The 25777-nt window shown below is 45.0% G+C and overlaps 1 protein-coding gene across 4 annotated transcripts in view; it reads right to left on the reverse strand.

Annotated features, from left to right (window-relative positions):
• The window catches only part of STUM (stum, mechanosensory transduction mediator homolog), a 48765-nt gene that overhangs the window by 12059 nt on the left and 10929 nt on the right, over positions 1-25777 (reverse strand). For all 4 annotated transcript variants that reach the window (XM_030035576.2, XM_030035572.1, XM_030035573.1 and 1 more), the window contains exon 2: positions 2872-3051. In XM_030035576.2, coding sequence (XP_029891436.1) covers positions 2872-3051 — 180 coding nt within the window. The remainder of the gene's footprint in view (positions 1-2871; positions 3052-25777) is intronic.

Consider the following 25777-nt stretch of genomic DNA (forward strand, 5'->3'; position numbering starts at 1 on the left):
CATAACTCGCTCTGGAGAAACCCAGGTTGACTTTGTTTCTTTTTATTTTCTAAATGCATGCAAGTCACTTGTTTGATTACTTCTTCCAGGAATTGAAGTATACCTGACCGGCCTATAATTCTTCTCCTTTTCCCTTCATTAAAGACAGTATGACATCAGCCCAAAGCTCTCCCCTCGGAGCAGGCTCCCCCTTTTAATGGCTGAGAATTAGCACTAGAAGATGAAAAACTGCGACGAGCCTCCCTAACTCCTACCCAGCTCCCTACCAGCTAATAGAGAGGCCGGCCCTGATCCACTCACCCCTCAGGGAAAGCCAGAGCCGTGTCCCCAAGTCCCGGCTGCTTCCCACCCTTCTCCTCGCTGCTAGCCCCCATCAGGTCCAACACCACCCGCTGTGCCCTGCCTCTAGCCCACCAAAATCGTATGGCACCCTCACAGGGACACGTGGAATTGGCCATGTGGAATTGGCCATTCCTCAAGGCGAGGAAGACTAGAGGTGAGCAGTAGTTTCACATTTTTTTAACTGTTTCCCACCCACATGCGGATTCAAGTTGCAACGGTGTACAATTTCTGTCCAGTGCATCAAATAGTTTGTTTGTATGCAAACAAAACCCATCCAAAGCAAACTGTTTCTTGGCAGTGTTTTTAAATGAAATGTCTTGTATTTGAAACATTGTTTCCTTTTGAAGGTGGTTTTTTTTTTTTTTTTTTACATGAAAACAAAACATGAAAAACCATTTTGGGACTGACAGGGTTGTTTTATCCAGCTGGGAGCAATTGATCACTTCTGTTCTTTGTTTTGATTGAAAAATGAGTTTGTTCTTTTATTCTGCATGAACCAAGGGCTGCTTTATTTAGCCATTATTTTCTCTGCATGGTAAGTAAACTTAAAACCCAGCAATTTAATGAGACAGCAAGAAACTGCCAAGGGCTGCAACTTGTCAGATGATTTGTAGCTAGTTAACATAAGACACGTTGACTCTTCTTACCCTTCCCTACTGCCACCAGAGGGGCCGGGATGAAATACTGTTGCTGGGGTCGGGGACCTCTTGGCCCGAGCATCCCCGGCACACGCTGCTCACCCACCCTCTGCCTCCCAAACTGGTGGGGTCCAGCCAGGTGCAGGGAACAGCTTTGGGGCGGTATTTCCAAGCTGTATGGTTTCTCCCAGCAACCAAACTGGAAAACCAGTAAGACCCTTCTGAGCCCCAGCCCCTCTACCCAGAGGACATACACGAACAGGACTGTGGAGAAAAGAAAATCACGCTTTCAGCTGTAGCTCTTTAGCTGGACAGATGCTTTTCTGCCTCTTCCCACAACTGCAGAACTGGGTCCTGCCAGACAGCGAACTGTACGCAGAGGCTGTCCAGCAGAGCAATGGCAGAAGAGCATATGATTATGAACACATAATTATGGGATTACACACAAATTGGGCAGGTTCTTAAAGACACTTCACAGATGTACACCAATTCACAATTTATCCTCAGAAATAACTTGGGCTACCCCTGCTCTGCGGGTACATCTGAGAGGAAGCTCGGCAGGTGGTTCGCAGGGAAAAATGAAGGGCAGCCCTGCTTTGTCCTGAGGAAAGCCTTTTGCCTTGCTTATGTTCAGGTTTTTAATATCCATCGTTTGCTCTGGGTGGGGATTGCCTTTAACTCAGCCTGTAAATTGAACCTGGCTCAGAAATTAGCAGGTGGTTTGTTGAGAGGGTTTAAACCCTGGGTTTGGCAGCTGAAGATGTGCACTGTTTTCCTGCTGTTTTTTTCAGTTTCATCCATTTCATCTTTAGGCAGGTGCCTGGCAATTTTCTGAGATCCTCTCTCCTCCTCTGTCATGCAGCCACAGATGTCATCAGCAGAGATGACAAAGTGGAGCCCCTTCAAACCAAAGAGCTAAAGCTGCTGGTAAGATGTTCTCTGGGAGAAGCGCTTGCTTTGGGAACCGTCTGCCCTGCCAGCCTGAAGGATCTCAGACCTGTTTGGTTTGGGGCAATGCTCACCAGCCTCTGCCAGCCTTTGGAAAGAGAGTGGGGTCTTGCAGACGTAATCAGCACCCTGAGTTGTGGGCTGCTTCTGGCTTTGGAGGCGAGGCTGTCACCTTAATTCTCTGTGATATGATACAACTTTTACACCAGTAAAAGTCTTTAGCAGAGAAAGTTACAGAGCCTGTATTCTAGATTGGTAATAAGTACTAATTGGGTGATCTAAACTATGTATGTTTAAAAAAGGTTTCCTCTCCTCTTCCCCTAGACTAATGTTTTGGAGGCTTCTTAAAGGGTGCAGGGGAAATCCTTCTAGGAGTAGCTAAACAGTCCTGCACAGCCTAAGAACTTGGTGTGAAACATGAAAAAAAGCCTGTGGGTAAATATATCCTGGGGAGGAAGGAGAGGGTCCAGGATAGTCCCCGGGGCTCTTCTGGGGACAGCTGGCCCTGCATGCTCCCTGGGAGCAGAACCAGCCTCGCAGGGAGGTCTTGCTAACCGGAGAGATGCAGCTGGAGTCATGAGGGAGAAAGGGTGCTCTCGTTCGAACACGCACGCGGATGCAGCCAGGGCAGAAGGGGCTCCAGACAGCAGAGATCACAGTGCTGGGGGCCTCACCCCTTCCTCCACTTTTCATTTTATAAAGGGGAAAGGAAGATCCTAACCCATGTGGTGGGATGGGAACCTCTTCCAGATGTGTCACGGGGCCTATCCCAACTGCCTCCCAGCAGCTCCTCTGCCTACTGTGTTTCTCATGGACTTGCAGAGCCCATCCTGTGGCTTTTCTTCCCTATAATGCAGTCTGATGGCTTGCAGGGTTGTTAGCTGGCACCCAGCAACATGACCACTGAGGGGAGAAGTCGGGGAGGTGAGTGCACTGTACTTACTTGCAAGAATGACCATGTCCATCCCCCAAAATATACTCATAATCCAGCCAACCATCACGATCGCCGTCAGGATCTGAATCAGAGCAGCAGCAATGTTCAGCCAGAAGACACAACACATGTGCCTGTCGGGGAGGTCAGTCCGGGCTCCGCACAGCACGGTAAAAGCCGATACAAATGTTCCTAGGGAGAGAGCAGCAACAAAACACCCAGTGAAAGCCACGGCTTCCTGCCAAATTCCTTCCCTTAGACCCACTTCTCATAGCATCGCACTCCTTGTGCTCTCACTGCAGGGCTGAAAAGCTGGAAACACTTTACAGGAGGACAAATGGAGGCACAGCCACATCTCACTCAAACATACTACTGTCTCCCATTGAATTATACCGATAGGTATACTTGAAAACCAGGACAGAAGAAACACTCTTTGGGTTTTGGCTCCTTCCCCCCCCACCCAACAGTAACCACTTATGCACTGTTGGCAGTTTACAAGGGAGTGCTGTGTGTCTGTGGAAATACCAGTCTACCTTTTTTCTGCCTGGTGGCTCTCTCTGGGGGAGAACATTTACTACACAGAAGCTCTAAAAGGGAAAATTGCACTCAGAGTTAGAGCAGGACTGCATCTAGAAAGCTATATGGGTCTGGCAGTCTGTTACTATTCACAAATACTGCTCTAGAAGGAGCACACAAAAAAAAAGGGGTGCTAATGTGGCACTGCATCTTCGCACAATGTTTCCCCCAGTCGCAAGTTGTTACCTGAGAGCATGTTTTAACAAAGCAGAAGCAGCTAAACCAGGGCTGGAGCCAGGCGACCTGGCGTCGCAGCCCTTGGCTCTGCTTGAGACCAACTTACAAAACTTGCAAACACCCTTCAGACTTCCTAGAACAATTCAGATGAAGGATCTTGTTGATGTACGAAAGTTAAATCTGGGGGAAAAAAAAACTACACCACAGCAGCCTTTACAAAGATTTTTCCTGAATTTACCACATTGGACAAGCCTGATCATTTATTCACAGCTGATGTTCTGGGCTCATAGTTAGCTGAAACCCGCAGCTCGGGGAAGCCTTGTCTGTCCCACAATCAACCTGCAGAAATATGCAACACAGGCAAAGAGCAAAAGAAGCTGTTTCTGACCCCCATAATGTACAAGCTGTTGGCCAAGAGGTTCACTCACCTGATCTAAGTATGTATTTCAACACCTCTTATCATTATGAATTGTCTTTGGTTATTTTTAATATAAACAACAGCATTGCTAAGGTAGGTACAAAGGTGTAATGTGGATTGTACTGGATAATGTAGTTCTGTGAAATGCTTTAATTAATGAATGTCTTGAATAAAAAATCCTGCAGCATGACGTCCAGTGGTTTGTACAGAAATTGCCCTTTTTCCTATCAAATGATGGAAGCCTGCAAACACCCTGTAAGATGTGAATGAATGAGCTCATCTTCGATGCACGCAAGTGCCTTGTTGAACTCGGGGGAAGGAGGGAGTCCTTTGGTTTGACTGAAGACAGGGAAGAAAATTTCAGTTTACACCCACCAGAGAGAGAGGAGAAGGATCTGGTTAGGAGCAAAATACCATTTTGTCCTGCACTTCCAGGGTGGTGGAAGAGATAATGTCTTTCATTGCTGCCTCTTCTTCAGTGGGTCACGAGGATAACAGGCTGTTAAGATGCCGAAATGCTGGGGAAGGCTGACTACAGCCTATTTTTAATCTCACCATCCTCTGCAGGCTTCAACTCCAGCATCTTCCTAACACTCCACCAGCTCCTAAAACCCCGCTCATCTTCCTGCCGCTGGCTCAATCTGATTTCATACTCCCACCCGCTCCCTTCGCCGCACGCCGAAGCCGGGCACGGAGCAGCGGCAGAGTGACACCGCGGCGGAGGGGAGTGGGTGAGTGCTGCTGGGGTGGTGGGAGGCAGCCCCACGGCAGAGCATCACGGGCAGGGAGAGGGGCTGCCTCTTCTCCCGTGGGAGAAACCCCCCCTGGGCTTCATCCTCTGACTGTTCAGCTTCCACAGGCAGGGTTTCATCCCCTTATCCACCAAAACAAAAGGGTCTGCACAGAGGAAAAGGGGAAATAATTTTAATCCCAAAGGATGCTGTGTAAGTCTCCCCATTGCTTGTTAAAAGAAAGGCTGTCTTTTGCTCTGTGGCTTTGTCTTCCATGTCTTTTGTGTCCTCCACATGGGATTATGTGAGATCTCTGCCTCGCTTCACCTACCTTTTTTTTCCTTTAGAGTTTCTCCAAAGCAGAAGGAAGCCTGGAATGTTCCCCCATGCTTCCTGAAACTGTTGTCTGCAAAGTTACACCACAGCACTCTCTGAGATTAAATATGGATTGAGGCAAGATCAGAGACTGGGTGTTTACGTTTTCCCATCAGGATGCAAAATCTTGCCAAATGGAAATGCACATCTCTTTTTAAAATGAAAATCTTCCCCTCTCGCCTTACCTTTAACTCTTCCAAGATGTGTTACAAAAAAGGTTGTAAATGAGTAATAATTCTTAAGCTACAGCTTCAAATCCTTCCAGTGAAGCTTTTAAGATTTTTACATCATTAGAGTGAGGTGCTGAATTAGCTAATTAATCCCCTAAACACCACAGTGACTAAGCTAATGTCTAGCCCCATTCAGAAAGGAATAAAGCAAACAAAGCAGTTAAGTGTCCCTCTCTGGACACGGAACTGATACAGAAACTAGGATTAAAATCTCATGAACCTTGGCTTCCCATTCCCTCTCCAGGCCACCTTCCCACTCACAGGAGCCAATTCATTTTCCAATGCCAGTGCATTTTCTTTATTAATTATGATTAGCTGATCTTTGGGAGGTTGTTGGCATTTTTAAATGCAAGACTTGAGACATGCCAGCAGACATAAGACGGAAGTAGTTTTCCTCTAGTCCACATATGCTTTAAAATGTGAAGCGGAAGAAAAAGTCTTAAATGCATTTGCCATGGTAGATGTTTTCCCCTTAAGAAGCCATCGTAGTTACACATCGCCGAATATGGAAGCGTTTGCATCTGGAAGCAGAGAGGTGGAGAGGAGGAGGAAGGCAAGCAAGCTGTATCTGCTGATACTGCCTGGCTGCATCAGAGCTGGGGCACTGAACCATTTCCCTTCCTGACCAAGCATTCAGACACTTGAATACCTATAGCCTAGAAATCATAAACTCAGTATGCAAACTGCAGCTGGGATGATGTGGCCAAATAAATCACCTGTCCAAAAAGGTCTCACGCTGTGAGTGTAACCAGCAGATGCAAACTGCTAACTTTGCCAGCAGATGTAAACTAAAAGCACCTACAGCTATGCCAGCATAACATAAGTAAATTATATCAAGCATTTCTTATATCTTCCCAATGAAAAAATACCCAAAATGCATTCAAATCTGGGATTATCCTAAATCGTGAATTAATACGGCCTCTTTGGGGACAGAGGAGACGTGGTGGAGAGATGTCCCACACTACCTAACGAGTCTGGCTGTTCAGCCTCGCGGTGCATCAGGGCCCATTGCAATCACCTGGCTGAGCCATACAGCCCACCTGGCACACGGGGCCAGCAGGTACCAGGGACTGGGCAGAGGGATGGGTGGGAGCTGAGGTTTGCCCTTCTGGAGCCGCGGGGGGCAGAGGGTGAAGGCACCATGTGCAGCGAGGCTGGGAGGGGATGGGAAGCCGAGCTTGCTCTTTCAACTCATCTCATCTCACGTGGGGCAGTGTCAGCCAGCCGGGACACTGTGTGCCATTTTCAGCAAGGGAAGAAAGCCTCTGGGAGCCTGTGTTTGCTTTTGCTGTCAGCAGAATTGGGGTATTTTTAGATTACACCAGTAAATATGGCAGGCTTTTTGTTTTCAACAGTTTAACCCATTGAACACAAAGGGGACGTGTTATCTGTAGGACAAAACTGTAAAGGGAGAGACAAAGGAGGGGCTTTTGCCCTTTTTCTCCTCTCTGGTCCCTTGTCACCCAGGATAAAGTCCCCTCTCCAGTGTATGCTGGTACCCTGGCAGCCATGGCCTTCCCAAGAGAATCACCAGCTGGTTCCTGGCCTCACGGAGTACACCAAATTAGTATGAGAGAAGAATACTTTGGGTTTTTTCTCTTGGAGGAGAAACTCACACCCTGGAGAGAGCTCTCCTGGTTTACTACTGTTTGGGTCACTCATCCGGGGTGGAGGAAGACATGAGGTCAAGCCCATGGTCTGTCCTGAGCACAGTCTCCTCCGTGCTATCCGAGTACAGCAGTGACTATGTTACGGAATATCTTAAGCTGCATGAGGGAAGTTTTTCTCTCCTGTTTTTGCAAGAAAGCCTGTCCTAGACACTTCTGTAGGAGCTTCAGCCAGACATAGAGCTTGGTATATTTCACGTGAAGGACGTGGCTATGAGAAAACTTCTGATGGCACCTTCCCAGAAACATCAGAAGTGGGAGCCTGGTTGGAGCCAGGGTGCAAACCAGAGCAAGACAAGACACCGATGGCCACAGTGTAAGTGTAAGTAATTTCAGCATACAGATAACTTGTTAGTTAGCTCCCACTGACTACCAGATATCTGAAACTTCACAACAGAAAGCAACTCTGCTGCAAGAAAATCACATCCAATGAGCTGCCCCGTTACAGGTGGAGGAACAGCAGAAACCCAAATCATTGCAGTCGTGGTCCCTACACTACAAAAGCCTGGAGCTAGGGAGGGGCTGGGAAACACCCCTTCCTCTTCCCACAAGCCTGGAGGTCATTTAAGATGTTCCCCTATAACACTGGGAGTAAATGAGGTGGTGGGATGGTGCCTCCTTTCCTGCTCTCAGAGGGAAAAAATGGAACCCTGTCACGATGCTGGAGCACAGCTGCAGGTAAGCACAGGCAAAGAGAGGAAGGAGAGGGGAATGAAATCTGAGGTGTCTGTAGGAGCAAGGAAGGCTGTTGGATCGATGGTGGGAGATGTAGTTAATGTGCGTGTTTTGTGGGGATGAGATGTACCTGTATAGCTGTATTGTATCAGGGGAGTGTTCTGTGTGGGGACACGTCTGATGTGCCTTTGAATTTTTTAAGTAAAATGATTATTAGCTGTCATTAAACAGTGTTGGCAGGTATATGAGGCAGATGCTGTGGATGTGCTGAAAATTCATGAGATGCGCTGGCTCCTGCTTGCGTGAGTCAGAAAAACTGTGCGAGAAGGGTAATAAGGATTGCACTTGTTTGCTCAGTATTACAGTGAATGTGGTATCCATTGGTTAAGACAGCCTTGGGTCCTAAGTCTCCTGAATTTGTTTTTATACTCTAGTTTGAACTGTAAGGAGTTGTTTCGGTTGTGGAGGTCTTTCATCCTTGGTATCAATCCACATGCTAAGCTGTAGCCCTTTGGATTATGATGAGGGAAAGAGAACTACTAAAACTTGCCCAGGAAAGGGCTATAGCAGCATCTGCTGATGCCGAAAACCCTTCCCCACTGCTTACGAGGGTAGAGCTGGGCTACACAATAACATGAAATTGCAAAGCATTAACATTCAGGTTGACTATCGGCTGAAGTTTCCTTAAGCAGAGAATTGTTTGTGTCTTTGCTTGAGAAAACAGACACAAGGTGTCTGGAAGCATTCTGGCCAGCACGAGTCCTCACCAGTGTCCCCAGTTTCCCCCTCGCTGGAACTCAATAGGGCTTAGGCCACATCAGAGAGAACCTACCAGTGCAAGTGTATCACCTAAACTCTCTGAGATGAGAGCATTCTCTCCAAGCTTACTGCAGGCCTCTGAACAGAAAAGGCTGGTCCAGAAGAGCACTTGATATACCTGTGCGTGAGCTACCGTGGCTCTTGTGGGCAGGGGCCATGCAGCAAATCTCTCTGGTTCGCAGCAAAAGCGGAGGTGCAGAGGCTGGAGGGTGTCCTCCTGAGGAAGCGAACCATTCTTAAGTGCCTGGGCCTGGCTCCGTGGCCAGATGTGCTCCTTTGTCAGGAGGCATATTCCCACCTGGTTTCCTCAGAGGCACTCGAAGCAAGCAACGGAAGACACCAACCCGCTCGCCATTCAGGCCCCTCTGAAAATAGGTGTACACAGCTACGGCTGCACTCCTGGAGCACAGCATCCAGCTGAAGTGTCTGTGACTGCCTCGCACCGAGCAGCTTGGGACCGCTGAAGAATTTGTGCTGCTGCTGTGGGTTGGGGCCAGTGCTTAGTCCGGGGTACAGAGGCTGTTATTTACACAGCAATTCTTCACCTGTTAGTGGGTGCTGGACTTGTTTCTCTCGAAATATAAAGAACATAGAGATGGTAAGACTGCAACACAATGCTGCAGCATCAGCAAGGTTTAGGTGTCCCACCCAGGAAAACATGCAATCTGAGTGTCAGTGGCATCCTTCCCCTTGTAGTTCATTTCAGCTATGGAAGTAAGCCAGGACTCGGTGCAATTACCTGGTTTTCTTCTAGAAATAATGGTGCTTTAGACCAACATCTTAAAAGCTTGGGGTTTAGGCTAAAGTTTAATTAAATAGCCATTGGCAAGCTTTCTTCCCTTTCCAGTATCCATACAGACTAAAGCCTACCCCTGCCAAATACAGTGCAAGGGGGCTAGGGCAGATAGATGGCTTTAACAGTTTGAGGGGGAAGAAGAGCAGGAGCAGTGGACAGCTTAGAAAACAGGAGGCTTGCTCGGTCCCAGGCAGCACCTCTTGGAATTGAAAATCTGAATCCCATGTGCACAGGCCAGGCATAACAAGTGCTGCTGCGAGGGGGGAACATCAATGATGTGCAGACCCCGGCAGCAAAGTGGTTGCCTGCAAATGCAGGTCTCGGGGACAGCAGTGTGGGCAGGACCTGGGCAAGAACAGCGGGAACTGAAGGGAAGGAGAGGGAGAAGAGAAAGGGAAGGAGGAGAGAGTGGAGGCAGCAAAAGTGACAGAACCTAGATGTTGCCATGGAGAGTAGCTCATTAATTTTCCTCTGTGGCCTGCTATTAAAAATGCTTTGTTTAGCTTCTGCCAGCACGTTGTTTTTATTTTCCCCTTCCATATCGGAAGGACGTTCAAAGTGAATTCTGGCTCTGTCCGGTCCTTTTGGCCTCACTATGGACAAAAATATACAGTCGCTTGACAAGTAAGAGCTGGCGCTTGCAATTCTTGTCTCCACAGGATTTGTTCCACCTCCGAAGCCTGCAGAAGGCAGGCTGTATATAGGATTAGCTTTCTGGTTTCCCTACATACGTGAAAAATGTCCAGCATGTCCCAAAGCATTCTACGTCCATGACTGATCACAACTGCTTCAGTACATTGCTGTAGCTCCCACTGAGCTCTGCATCTGTTTGTTATTAGTAGGCTTGTGTCGTGTGGTCAGAACAGATTTGACAGTGTTTATGTAGCATCTACAGCAGACAGCCCACGTGCAAGTAAGATAGCACTGCCTTTGCATCAAAAATGAGATTTGTTTCATATTTAATGCCGTAGAAAAAGTTAACTCTTCTGAAAATGCAGTTTTTTAACACTACCTTCAAAACTTGACTGCAACAAACTTTCACAGACTTCCAAGGCTAAAAATACACAGAGAAATCTTAAATTGTATGGGGGGGGCTGCATGAAGGTGAAGTGACTTACTAAAGCTTTAATTATACGCGGAGCCATCGGCATTATTTTTACTCTGCAGCACCGCAATGTTTTGAACACTTAAAAGCAGCCACCCATAAATAGTGAGATTGCAGTACAGCTTGTTCCACTGCCAGACATTCCACAATCCTTGGGTGAAGTTTTCCAAGCCAGTCCTGTGGTTTAATTCTGTTGACTTAATGCTTAAAATTAAGGGTGTGTTTGAAGTATTTGAGATTGGAGAATTTCTGCTGAATGGCGATGCAGGGCCCCACTGCATAATCCACAGTGGTGGAGCAGACCTCAGACTTCTGCCAGGACTTGCTGTTGCTGAATTATTTTTGCAAGGTGTGCCTGCCTGACTCCCAAACTAATTTTTTCCCCTCTTGTATAAAAGATGTGGTCCCAGAACTGCCACTGACATTTTGCATTGTGCTTTATAACACCATGAACCACTGGAGAGGACTTGTAATTTCCCAGAAGTAAAGGGGGGGAAGTAATACTGCTACACAGATACCTAGACATAGGAAATGGGAAGGGTGCACCAAACAATACCTACCATCTACAGTCACAGAAAATTAATTGCTTAAGATAAGCCCATCTACACCAGAAGTATCATATTTTGCCATACTTCCAAGAAAATGTGCCACAGGGAGAAATTCTTTGCCACTCATCACAGTATCTTAGCCGACACTCAGGTCAACTCTCTGAACACAACAGCAATCTGTCGCTTATTCCCAGCTTCTTCGCGATGCAATGCTAGTACCTCATTAACAGACATCTTCCTCCCCAACCTGTTCTGGCTCCTGTTTTGGGTCACTTGAGAATCCCTGGCTGTCCAAGTAGCACTGTAGCTGTTCACTACACCTGTCCTTCTGACTGTGGTGGTATAGAGAGATGCTTTGCTGAATGTAAAGAAGTCATCCTTTGGGCACAGCGAGCAGTCTAGCAGCTTGAGCTCCACATAGACTAATCTGGCTTGTTTCTTGCCCACAGCTAGATTGGCTTGGTTAAAGCTAATACAGTTCCCCAGTAGTACTCTGCAGTTTGTAAGGTAGATGTTTGCTATAAAGCAGACCGCAGGCTGTCTGCACGTTACAGACAGGGAACAAAGAGCCAGGGAAGCTAAATGACACGTCCCTTGTTCTGCTGCTAGCCAGGAGCACCGCTATGAAAAGAACCGAGACGCTGGAGCCTTGCATCTGTTCGATGCTTACTTTTTTTCTTTGCTAATGGATTAAGGAGAGAGTTTTAATTAATTTGCATTCTTATTAAGGATGCCAGCATTGAGAGAAATAATGTAATTGGCTTCCAATTATAACAACAAACATAAGGAAGAACAAAAGGTATGACCACCGTTTACAGCATAGGGCACTTTGCTATAAGGTCATCTGCCGCAAGTGGATGCATTCCTGCTGCTCTGTAACTTTATCAGCAACTTAAAAGCTCTGTTTCATGGAAACAGCTCTACCTGCTGGTTTCTCTCTGCTGCCTCCTGCCATGCAGAACTTTCTGTATTTGTACTGTCTACTAGTAAACCAGGTGCTTTTTCCACCTCAGGCTCCCCTCTCCCCCCACGAGCTACCCAGGAACACCAGCTTGGGTGCTTTGCCGTGGCTTTCCTAGTCCCAGGCTGCTCTGTACCCACCCGCTGCAGGAGCTTGCGATCCAAGTGGCAGAGGAACCAAGGAGACAGAAACAACCTTCCACTAAAATAGCTCTTCTTTTTAAGACTATGATCCTAATTCAAAATTCTCAAGTACCTCCAGAAATCAATTTTCTGTTTTCTTGATGTACATCCAGAAACAAACTTTGAGCCATTCCATTTTATGCTATTGATACTGAAATAATTTGGATGTGGCTTTTCATCCACGCTTTACAAACCTGGAAGCTTCAAGAGCAGAATGTCTGGAGAAAACCCCTCCTTGTTTCAGAGTGGCCAGGAAACCACCTGTAAGGAAAGATTTTTGGCTTTCTGATACCTCCAGTTCCTAAAGGCCCCTAGAAATAAGAGCTGCCTAACAGTGGAAAAACAATGAGGAAAAGCTATGGATTCTCAAGAGCTTTCAAAAAGGCTCTTGCCAATTATACGGTGATGAACTGAAGTTTACTCTTAATTGTCTGTGCCAGGGAAAGCTCTTTCTTGTTGGGTGCAGAGCAGGACGCGTGCATGCGTGACCCTCCAGTCTCAACTTCCACACTACTGCAAGGGCACCGAATGGCACTCGGTATTTTACTGGGTGAAGCCAGATCAAATGCTTACTTGTTTTCCTGCCTCTGCCCTCCCACAGGTTAATTAAGTGCCATCAGTGCCCATCTCAGGGTGCTCTAATTCAGCAGGAGGCGAGCAGCAGGCTAAGGGCAGCGTGAGGGTCTCTCTCCTGCCCTGTCTGTCTGCATCCAGCCAAGCAGCCACAGTCCAAGGTGAGGTATGCAGCTGCACTGCCTCCTCGTCGGTCTTTCTGATCACTGCCTTGTAACGAATGTAGCCCTTTGAAGCTACCTTACAGCATTTGCTCTGCTCGTGGAAGGATAGATTAACTAATTCTAAGATTCACTGAGCGGTGAATGTGAGCTTGCTGTGATACCCTGGAGTCCTTAACTGTGAAGACAAATCATGTTAATTAGAGACTACCAAGACACAAGACAGAATTAATCTTATTAGAAAGTTAGATGGGGATGCAGAGCAATTAGAGGTTTTGCTACAGATCAAGACAGACGACATGGAAGTGTAATAAAGTGCGCCAGCCTCCAAAATTACCCCAAAGTACAAGCTATCTTTTAAGTAGTGTAGGAATGTAAAACAAAACTGTGACATAAATGGTCAGAGATCTGCAGTGATATGTGTGCAGGAGACTAACAAAAAGACCTTTTTTTAATCCAGAAAACTCAGTGCATGCATTCTATGAGCCAAAGTCTCTCAAGCAGGGACTTAAAAGGGACATGACAGTTGCACTCTGTAGCCCAGAGGTGTGCTGTGGCACCCAGGAGTCTGGAATATGATTTGGGAGACCAGAATTCAGTCCTGGCTTTACAGCCGCTTGCTAAATAATTCTGAAGCTGTAACTTTATTCTTGTAGTGCCGGAGTAACATTATTAAGGTGTTAACACCACTACTTTCAAGCGTCTTTTCTATTGTCCCTCTTTTCTATCCTCCTTGTCCCAGGATATTTACCATCTTTCATGCAGCTGACATGACAGGGCTATATCCCTGATGTTCTGTTCAATGCTACCCTAAGTCAAATAGTGACCAGGTCTTGCTTTTAAAGGACAGTTTTCACAAAAGCACTATTCTTAGATGAAAGGTAAAGCACTTTACCTACTAAAGCCACTGCAAAGTTACTGTTTTACTCATGTACATAACATCTGAAATATGTAGGAGATGATGCTTTACACTCTTAAGTTTGGCTTTGGTACCTACAGGTGATTCGGACAGATAACAAACAAAAATCACATTTCTTGATAGTTTACCTAATGGAGAATATAAAGCTGTCTTATTCTATTCAGCAAAACCATAGTGAACATTTTCTGCAGCTTAACCTCTATCCATTTTAACTTGAATTTCCCACACTAACATCCCTGAACAGCAGATTCAAACACGACCGATTCTGTAGAAGAGCAGTGTGGGATGGATCCACACAGGATCCACACAGAGCTGGGCTGCAACCAACCCACGCTCTCTTTGGTGAGGAAGGCGGGCGCTGCCATTGTGGAGGTGAAGCACATAGCCAGAGTGAGCCTTTACACACGACCTGCTGTCTACAGTCTTTCCCCTATGGGGAAGATGGGGAGAAGATCTGGAGTCTTCCAGAGCCTTTTTGGCTCCCCATGGAAAAAACCCAGGCAGACCAAGAAAAGCAAGTCTTTGTTGGCAGGGGAGAAATGAGCTGTGGTACCTTATGCCTGACATCACCCCAGTGCAGGCTCCATAAATAGAGCAGGCTGGGGTGACCCATGACTTTACAGATTCTGTGAATATGAGCATCAGCCAAGACAAATTAATTCAGCCCAGCTAGCATAGTTTTCTAAAAGGAAGATTTCTTATTTGGGTGGAGAAAATGTGGATATTATGGAGGCTACTGAACTGCATCAGCAGCTATCCTGGGATATTGTGGTCAAGGACCTGAGCAACCTGCTCTAGTTTAACCCACTTGGAGGAAGGACAAGATGACCTCTCGAAGTCTCTTCCAGCCTCAGCTATTCTATGATTTGTCAGTAACTTTAACTACTCTGTGCAAGGCTTAGCTGATCTATCTCAGGTTTTTTTCCCAGAGCTGTGTCCTTCTGCCACTACACAACTAACAGCTCTTGAACATAGGGCTCTTCATGATCTGTCAATTTATTTTTGAAGAGGTGTTCTGGTTCTTAAACATCAGGTGCAATTACTCTCATAGCAATCAGTATGCCTGAGCAGAAAGCAAGTTTGTGAGTTGCTGACCATGCCAAAACAGGCGAACTTCAAGTCAACAGCCCCCCTCACTTTGACACTGCCCCCCTGAGCCCATGCATGCTCCTGTCAAACAGCTCAGCCAGCCTCTGAGGGGAGCTGCCTTTGTACCAGGGGGAAATAGCACTTTATATAGGAAGTGCCCTCTTTTAAAGAGCTATCAACTTGGACAAAATCATCATTCCTGCAGGGTAGTCCTTTTTTTATTGTCTGAAAGCAAAGCTAAGGGAAACACACAGCTTATTTGAGCAGGTCAGAAACATAGACAAATACTGAGTCCTGTTGAGGAGCTGGGTTATCCACAAAGAGTTAATGTCACTTGGCCAGCCAAGACGTGTCCAGCAAGGCCTGGGCCTCTGCACAGCCATGTAAGTGAGCTTGTGGGATTTTACATGTGGTCTTTTCATCTGAATGCCTCCTGCACACCTCCATCTCTAGGAGTTCTTGCATTCCCAGTTTGCAGGAAATAGCATCCAATTTACACTTATTTCCATTACAGGACAGATTTTCCCTTTACCAAACAATTTCCAATATCTGCCATCTAGCTACTGGTCAGCATTAGATAAAAATGCATATGCATTTGTTTGTAGATATCACAAAGAACCAAGTTCCCAACATCACAATATAGCACGTAATTATTCTGAGTGAAACATGAAAAGTAATACCTCTACTACACAATGATTCAAGGACACCATTCTTCCGGAGTTAGAGGAGATATATATGAAGTGAGATGTACCAGGGAAAGTGTTATACAAGGAGAAACTGGAAATTATCATAGCTTCACCTTGTCCCTTGTTCTTTTTTACAATTCTCATGTTGAATGAGTTACAATAAGGTTAGGGACAACGGTAAAATCATTCAACTCCCCCATGCAAGACTGCTGGGAGTACTTATCTAAATGTTAAAGGGTGCAGCTGAGATGAGATTCAGACTTTTAAATGTCTGTTCCTGCCTTACCAAGAAGCCATCAGACTGGGGGCAGGGGACCAAGCCTGACAGCTGACACCGACATTGCAACACAAGACTTCACAACCTAACCAAAGATGTTGCTTCTCTGCTTCTGTATGTCCTCCAGTTTGACACACTGGAATTCACTATGGTCAGTTCTTGCCCAGTTTTTCATGGTGTTTCCTAAACAGGGCTGGTTTTTGGGGGGTACCAGTCATGCAGAGGAAAGGGAATCCACATTTGCTACTTGTGTGCCAGCCAAGGCCAGGACCTCCTTGTGGTAGGCAGTGTATGAACCACAGAAGATTCTCCCGGTCCCAAAGAGCTCATACTGCAGTTCTTGAATATCCCCAAAACTACTCCTGCCGTATCTTCTCAGGAACTGGTGTTACATACTATCTCTCTCAAGAGCCTGTGGGGCTCTGGAGCAGCTCAAAAAGCTCTATAACCTCCAACCCATTGAGGACCATCACTTGTACCTTGCATGGCTCCCCTGGTTCAGGACTCCAGAGCAAGCAGTAAGGAAGGCAGAGGAACACATCACCTTGGAAAGAAAGGGTGGGCGTAGAGGGAAAACACTTCTTGAAAGGGCAGGCTCAGCTGAGGGACCATCCATCTAGCCTTTCTTCATTCCTGTGTCGGTGTTCTTTTCCTACTGCCAAAAAATACATCTATATTGGGCCCAGATTCATCTCTGACATAAATCCATTGACTGCCACAGAGTTACACTGGGGATTAATTTGGCTCATCAGGCCTAACCTGATCTTGGCAGAAATTCAGAAGTGCAAATAGCAGAAAGACAGTTCTTTCAAATAATAGTAACAGGCCATGGCAAACATTATACGCCTGCTGCTCTGTGTGAGGCTGATGAATCAAATCCAAATAGGAACTTGAACAGGGCTAACATAAATATGCATCCATGCAATTTGAGCAGAATTAGAAATTGTAGAAAATTGATCCTATATGCATACACACACTTTCCTAACTTTTTAGCAAGTCTTTTGGGCTGTATGAGGAACAGGCTCTGCCCCATACATCCATACAGCAGCCAGTGTTGCTCTCCTTGCTCCCTAGCTGAGCAGGACCATGGTGCCCAGTGATCCAGGCAGGGTCTCCAGGCTCACCTTGTGCCCAGAAGCTGTACAGCTGGGAGACTAGTTATCCAGCTCCTGTGTGTGGACGCTTTCCACTCTTAAGACTTTACTTTTGGAGCTGATGAACATCTGTTGCTGTTAGCATTTATATACCCTGCAACAAAAAAAACCCTACCCTTGAATTAAGGACCTGTTGTACTTCCTGTGTGACACAAGGTAACTTGTTGCAACAATTTATTTCTGTAATTAACAAATGTCCCCATCCATGTTAGGAATTTACAGAGATTAAATCAGTTAATCACTGATTTTTTTAATACTCCTCTTTTAAGACAATGAATAGGTCAGATACTTTTCTGACACATAGATATCTGCAGTTCTAACCACCAAAATGACTAAAAGCTATACTTTCTCCTGCCCAAAGTCAATGAGTAGTGGCAGAAAGCAAGCTGTTCACTAACAAACAGTGGTGAGTCCATGCTTTCCCCCCACCCCCTTAAAGCACAGGCTACTGTGTGCTCTCTGAAAGAGTGGACCATTGATACACTGCTATATACCACGATGTTCTCTTCCTACTTAGGAATTCCTTACTCTTCTATGCTAATCGCTATAGGTGCCTAAAGTGTGTTTCTACAGTCATTAGAGCTTCCTACACTTAAGCATTAAATAACCCCACATTTCTAGCTAAAATAATTCATTTTTCTTCCATTTTAGTGATAAAAATGTAGCATTTTTTCTTCCCTCACATTTTACAAAATTTCTAGTACAGTATTGTACAAAAGCAACAATTTGACACATTGGAGCTATTCTGCTATCTTTTATTGTGCCTGCAATGAAAAAAAAGCATGTATTTTTAGCTGACTCTGCTACACAGAACAATCTGATAGCAGAAGCCTGTTATTGTCATTCAAAGGAACATTTGTTTAACCAGATGCAGTCATGAAAAATTACCTTAAATTTTGCAATTAGTATTTGCTAGAGAAAAATGTCTGTTCCATGCAAAATCCAAAGATGTCAATGCATTAGGACCACATCACAAAGCAGCTGCATCTTATTAAACTTTCCTTGGAGACAGACTGGAACAGGACCACCGATACTCTGGGACATCAGAGCCATCCACAGCAAACCACATGTCTCTATTTCAGATACTAGGGCGATTAGGACAGTGCAATAATCTAAGCAGAAGGGCCTACTGTGGGATGTCAACTCCTTAATGATTACACTGTGCTTTACAAATGGAACCACTGTTCTATGGCAGCTCCTTGCAGGGAAAGGCAATGGCAAGTTGGCACACGGGACAGCAGGGGAGAAGGAAAGTTTAGGTTCAAGATCCACGAATTGAACTCCTTAATGAGAAGTTCCTAAGGGCCATGCAGACTTGACTTAGTCCTCACCCAGAAAGTACTCCTCATGTAGAAAAGGAATTTCTGCACACAGTAAAAGTGCTGGGTGCTTTTGTCTGAGCTGAGCTAAATCAGAATCGTGGGTGGGCCTGGGGTGTAGATGGAGTAAGCTAGCCTAAATGCATGATTTGTAAAGGATCGCTAAGCACAAGAGGTCAGGGCTGGGGAGCTCCCCTGGCAGTTCCTACTGTATTCCCCTGCAAGAAACTAGAGGCAGCCCAGGACTCTTTAGAAATCTTTACATTTGCCTTTGCAACTTGCTCTGTGCTCTTCTCAACCATTGCAGAAGACCCAAGTGTTCTGGGCCAACCACCCAGATCACCCTGCCCTTTCCAGAAAGAGCCTCAAAACCAACCTGTTCCTGCAGAGGTAGAACGAATATTGCTGCTTAAGCCCCCCAGTAACTCTGTCTCTGGTCTTGGAGGGAACTGGGCAAACATGACCTGCTGTCAGGATTGTGTTTGGTCTTTTGGCTGAATGTTTGGAAACTGGGATGATGCTTTGCACAAAGCCCACCATGCCTTACCTGAGAGATGGTATGGCTGGCAGCAGGATGTTTCAAGCCAACGCATGTGCTAGTAGCTATGGGTCACGTGGAACTAGCTCTTCTTTTTGCCCATCTGACAGAAAGCAAGACCAGATTTGGGGTGGGATGAGAGTGGGAAGAGGACTGGACAGAGTAAAACAGTGTGATCAATTCCCCTCACTACTAATTGAACTAATACCGGTCAAAATACACATAGAAGAAAGGTCAGACAAAGGCTACTGCAATACAGGGATGCAATTACAACTTGTGGGTTAGGAAGTCCCTAAACCACAGAATACCTTAAGGAAGAAAGGAGTATCACGAGAAGGTGCTGGCACATTTGCTGACACACTGGCTGGCTGTACAAAACAGGCCCTGACTGGTGCTGTGGGAAAGTTCAAGCTCATCTTTGCTAGATGAGTGGCAAATCATACAAGACGGGCATAGTTTGCACCATTCACGGAATCCATGTGAAACATCAAATTTCTAGATCTGGGATTAAGGCAATACAAGTCTATTGCAGAAGTGCTTTTTATTTTCCAGTGAAGATTAACAGCTGAGCCAAACTGCTCAGCAGGGAGGGAACATGAACATAGTTCTTATCCTTCTCAAACGTCTGGCCCTAAACTATTTATAACCCTTCAATATTTTTTTAACATATGCAAATAACTCTGCATATATTTCTCTACTTACCCAGTTTTGAACATACTGCCACTTCTCTCCTAATGTCCATACTGACCAAAAGAAGCACTTCATCTAGTTCTCTTTATCTTAGCATTTCATAAGTACTAGTGATACCCCAATGCGTGTCTCTAATTATGTATGCTAGCATTCTCTTCCTTCTGTTGAAGAACAAAAGAAGGAAGGCAGAGAAGCTAAAGCGTGGACTTTTGAAAACACTGAGGCACCTAATTCCCACTGAAATCAAGGAATTCCAGGCTAAATCATGCCTGAGGCCATAGTGAAAGAGCTGTCAGGTTCCTCAGTCAAATTCTGGCTTTCCTAGTTTAGCCTCACTGCCCTCCAAGGCTTTTGGCTATAATGAAAGTGAAACATACAGATCAGGATTATGAGTATGTACCAGAAAATGAGGATACTACAGGATATTAAAGAATGTTTGTCTGAAAAGTCTCTTTCCTGTGCTGTCATAGTTTGCATTTCTTCCTGTTAAGCAGTACTACTGATATGTGCTGGGGGTTTTTTATGACTTGAGGAGAGCAGAACTTGTCCAACAGCATATACCAAGTGCTTATGCTGTGCAACTATATGAGGACTTACAGGCTGAAGAGAACCAGCTGCCAGGCAATTAATCTCTTTTTAGTATAGGTTATAAGCCCATATCAGACTCAACAGATGGGAACATGTATCTGTGCCACAGCAGATTCAGTGCAAAGTCTCACCAAAGATTTCCTAAGCTTAAACTTAGCTTACTTTAACCATGGCTTTGCACTGAGTTACTAGTAGAAGTTTTCCTCTGCCATCTCTTGATGTGAGGCGGTGTAATCTCCAGCTAGAGCATGGAACAGGCACTGTTACTTCAGCTGTAACTGCTTAAGCTGCCACAAACAAGTTTCTGATGGAGTTGTCAATACCCCAGAAGTCAGAAGAAGAGTAAGAAGGGAAACCTTTCTATGTTAGTCATCACAACCAGAGATTACTGCCAGGCATCATCCTGGTTGGCTGGGGTGAAGCGAGGAGAGGTGATAGCCAGTTCTCAAGATGCATCCAAGTTCACCTGTCAGCCCCATTAGTATATATAGCAGCTCTCAATGCTACTGATATGGAGCATGCAAGGACCTCTTCCCTACTCTCTATCCCATAGATAATGCATAAAGGAAAGAACATGTGAACATCCAGCATGTCCTTCAAGGAAGGGATCTAAATATCACCATGAGCAGTGTAGCGAGAACATGTGCTCAGGGTGTTCCGCAATCAGCGAAGCTAACAAGATTTTAGGTGGTACCAGAGGAGGGATGCTATGGAAGAGGTTATAACAGCATTACAGAAATCAGTGATGTGCTGTGGTGAGTTGACCTTGGCTGGCTGCCAGACACCAACCCAGCCGCTCTCTCACTCCCCTCCTCCTCCACAGGACAGTGGGAGAAAATAAGATGAAAAAGTTTGTGGGTCAAGATAAAGGCACTTACCAATTACGGTCAAAGGCAAAACAGACTGGACTTGGGGAAAATCAATTTATTGCCAATTAAAATAGGTTTGGATAGTGAGAAACAGGCAAATTAAAACACCACCCTCCCCCTCCTTATTTCCCCCCCTGCCCCCAGGTGCAACTTCACTCTTTCATTCCTGATTCTTCTACCTCTGCCCCATTCCAAGCAGTGCAGGAAGGATGAGGAATGGGGGGCAAGGGGGCTGTGGAGTTCACAGCAGTTCCTCTCTGCCACTCCTTCCTCCTGAGGCTTTTCCCCTGGTCTCGTGTTGATCATTCCACAGGCTGCAGTCCTTTGGGACAAATCTGCTCTAGCATGGACTCTCCACAAGCTGCAGTTCCTGTCAGGAGTACCTGTTCCAGCATGGGCTCTCCATGCATGTCTTTCAGCTGTTCTCACAGACATGTCCCCCCTTCCTTGCAGCACTATGCTGCCAAAACCTTGCTACCAACACCCAATACACAGTTTGGAAAAGAGCTAGCAAAGAGCTACAGGGAAGGGCAATGATAGTAGTTACAGAAATTAAAAGTTTTTATGTTGAGGACTCATGAGAAAGACAGGAGGTCTCAGCTTCAAAAATACACAAATTACATGAGACATGGTAGATGTATATGCATTAGGAAACAGCATGGAGGTCAGACCTACTTATGAGTTCTTGTAAGGACAAGACGAGATCCAGAAAGATGTGTGGGCAATGCATGATGTATTTTGAAACTATTAAAGCAAATGCCTTATTCTGCAAACCAGTTAATGGGTAGCTTTCATCTGACCTAACTTCAGATATCTGCAAGGGAGGTGTCTCACTCTGAGCCAGTTACCTTTTGCAGTCAAAAAAAAAAAAAAAAAAGAAAAGAAAAAGGAGACGGAGGCCCCCAGAGGTGTGATTCACTTAACCTATTTTAGAGAAGAGATGAGTCACACGCTGGTAGTGCCTAATTCCTCCCCACAGATTATAACAGCAACCAACTCAGATGCACAGGTAGATGAATCCCATCTAATATGCCCAATAAAAAGAACATTTGCCATTTAGCAGAACTATTTTGACTAAATACTACTAATAAAAATTATCTCCTGCTTTGGTGTATTAGCTAGCTAATCAACTCCTTTAGGAGGAGCTTTTGCTACAGGCAGGTTATTGCATTCAACTCTGTTCATTACAGGTCTTCCTCTGAAACATCTAGTACTGGATACAGTATGAGGTACAACAGAGCAAGGACTGTGTTCTGCAGGACTCCTACGCCCTCAGTGTAGAATACAGCCATGTTATTATGGATACAGAGCAAAGACGGGACCTAAACTATGGTTAATGGTATCCCTGTAATACCAATGCACATATTTTTAAATGTTATTTTTGCCATTCTTCCCTGTTGAGAAAGAGAAGTAAAGACAAGTTCTTTGTTCTGATCATTAAGGTTTATCAAAATGACCTTGGTCATTGCCTGAAGGCTTTGCAATGCTGATGAAATGCTCCTGCAACAGCAGGAAGACATCTAAATTTGATGTTTCTAGCTCCTTTCATATTGCCTTTCTTCTTGAGGGTATCTTTTTCCAACATGACAGTGTTTGCATGGCTCAGATGAGCCCTGTTGCTAAGAAACAAGTCCCAACTGTGCCTTTAAAACTCTGCCTTTAAACATACAACTCAAGGAAATATTTTTCTTTTCATTACACTGTATTGTGTGTTTTTATTAAGATTTCTTTTAACTCAGATTTGACTCTTGGGGTTACATTTCTATCACAACCTTCTGAGATGGGACCCATTCTTCTTCCGTTGTCTGTACAGCGCCGTGGGCACCTACACAGTTGTATAAATAATGTATTTTAAAATAGTACATTTTAAGATCACAGTAAGGCCCCATTTTGCACACAATTCTGGTGTAAACAAGAAGGAATACAGTGGAGCCTACTTACTCCAAGTATATACTAAATACTAAACTACAAAGCACAGTACAAATCAGTGTTCTTTCAAACGGCAACTCTAGGGTGCACCGGTGCTTGCTTGGCTTTGGGTTTTGGTTTTGGGATGTTTGCCATGTACTAAAACATGCTGAAGTCCCCCTTGTGTGTACAAGACAGTCTGTAGCTTTCACAGGCATAAGGCAGATCATAGATCACATGAGGAAGTAAGTAACCAGCACATCTGAACTACACATTGCCCTGTCCACCCTATTTATTGGATTTTCACTAATGCATGGCACAGATAACACCTTGCTTCCTGACGAACACAAAGTCCAAGCGTGATGGAGGTAGTTCATTAAAAACAGTTTCCTTGGAAGAGAGTAATGGAAACTAAAGCATGGCTGCGTGATCTGAGGCACTGAATCGCAAGAAGTCCATGTAGATTCTCTTGCCAGTTCTGCCACCAACTTCCTGGCCAATCTTCAGCAGGTTATTTTCTCTGACTTCTCCGTTCAGACTGCAAACAGTCTAAGTGTGTGACATCATAATCCCTGTCTAAGTATGTGACATGTCCCCACCCCTGGAAGTGTTCAAGGCCAGGCTGGATGGGGCTTTGAGCAACCTGGTCTAGTGGAAGGTGTCCCTGCCCATGGCGGGGGGGTTGGAACTAGATGATCTTTAAGGTCCCTTCCAACCCAAACCAGTCTATGATTCTTTAATTCTTCCTTCATATTTCTGTATCATAACAGGACCTGAGTGTAGTCTGCATTTCACAGTGCTACTGAAATAATAATGTAGTAAAACCCTGGTCAACTACCTACTCAGCACTTCTCACACCAGTAAATAGTGGACTTCTCAGGAAAGTCCTAAATCACAGTCACTGGACTAAGGTCTCGTGTCATTTAGGTATCATTCCTTTTACAAAATATACTAAAGAACATTTACTAGTGTAAGATGAAGTGTCATAAATATTTAAAACAAAACCACATTTGTAAGGGAAAAAGGAAAGTAAGTTTTGTGATACAACAGCCTCAGATTTTTAGCTTTGGTTGCTAGCTCATTTGGGAAATACAATTCTCAGTTGGTGTCCTACTTGGTACTGCAACTTAGGAATAGTCTTCTCTGGTTTTAAGTGCAATGTAAGAGCTCAGTTCTGCAACTCTTCTTTACAGTAAGTAATACTTATTCAAAGGAGCAACCTCAAGGGGCCAGCTCAATGCTACAAGCAGCAGCAAAAATGGTTCTAGAGGCTCGACACTACATTGCTTTGCATGTTGTGGATTCTCAGTTCTGACAAGTGGGTTTAGCTTGAAATGGGAACATTTTATACCTGTTTTGCACTGGTTCGGATGACTGTTTGTTGCTCCAAGCAATGTGACCTGGAGCCCACAGAGCAACGAGAAAGGGGACATTCTCTCTGTCCAGTTCTGCCTTAGCACACAGAGAGTAAATGAGCACTGAAAGAACACCCAGTGGATTGAAAGCACTGATGTGAGAGCAGAACACATACACCCATGGGCCAGATTTTCAATGGTACCATGTATACCATATTTTAGCTAATACAGAGAAGAAAAATCTTTTATTCCTTGTGTCAGTAATATGAAGGGTGGACTGTTACCATTTACTCATCACAGCTTCAGTAAAAGGATTCACTTGCTGAGCAAGAGCGGTTCCTGGGAACTAATGCTCAGTCTGAACTCCATTTCTGGCTCCACCACAGGTTTCTTCTAAGTATCAGCTGCACACAGCACAAGGAGACAGATCCGACTTTTAACTACGTTGCCCTGAATCTACCATCCAAAGTGGGAATACTGAGGCTTAACTCTGATGGAAATGAGAATTTGCATGTTGGCACCTTTGTGCGTAAGGAGTTATTTGGATCAAGATGGGTTGGTGACACGGAATGGCTGATGGCTGAACACAGAGTCCTCCCCATTCTTCTGTCCACACTCATAGCTTGGTTCAAGCTCTGCTTCGCACTTGTACAGCTATCTACACATCTGCAGCGTGGGTGTAAAAGAACGCTGGTCTTCTGTGGCAGTATACAATGTAAGGGGCTAGCTCTCAAGGCACAATAATCAGGTCACCATGTACAGCTGACCAGTGTAAACAAGATGCAAGTTAGATCACCTCAGGGAGTCAGCTTCAAAGGACTACCTACCAGGAGAATCCATTTCAATGTTGTTTTTGTGGGATGCGTGGGAGGAGCAGAGGACTGAGTGAAATAAGTACTCAGATGCAAGTCAATGTATAAAATTACCTTTGGGCTTTTAAAAGAGAAAACAAAGAGAGCATTTTTGTACTTACAATTGCCAATGATTGTAGTTCCTGTGCTCTTTTCTCTCTTTTACATGAGACAAGGAACCATCCCACCAGCTCTCTGTAGCCACAATGAAATTTCAGTAGGAGGAAAAAAATCTCGTGATGCTGAGTCTAAAATATTGTCTTTAAAAAGATTTAGTATTTGTTTTCTAAAAACCCTGCTAAGCCTTCTCTGGTATTGATCAGTTTGTTGGGTGCAGAGCTAAAGAACAGAGACATGCAGCAAAAAACAGTTATCATCCTTGCAATACAGACAGGAAGATGTGGCAATGCTTTCACAATTAAATAGATCAAGAGATAATTTAATGGCCCAATCCAGAGCATCTGCACTAACTAATTTGTCTAACTACATCAAAACCAATGTACCTACTCTTTCAATGGATTACTCGATAACCAGTCTGGTCCAAATGAGTTTGGAAACAGGTCTGATTTGTCACAATCATTTCACAAAGACAGAAGGAAGGTATGCGGAACCATGCCGATCCCACAGCTAGAAAGGGATTTTCTTCTGGCTACGCCTCACAAATGTCTCAATGTGTGACCA

The sequence above is a fragment of the Aquila chrysaetos genome, chromosome 13 (assembly GCF_900496995.4).
Source record: "Aquila chrysaetos chrysaetos chromosome 13, bAquChr1.4, whole genome shotgun sequence".
NCBI lineage: Eukaryota > Metazoa > Chordata > Aves > Accipitriformes > Accipitridae > Aquila > Aquila chrysaetos.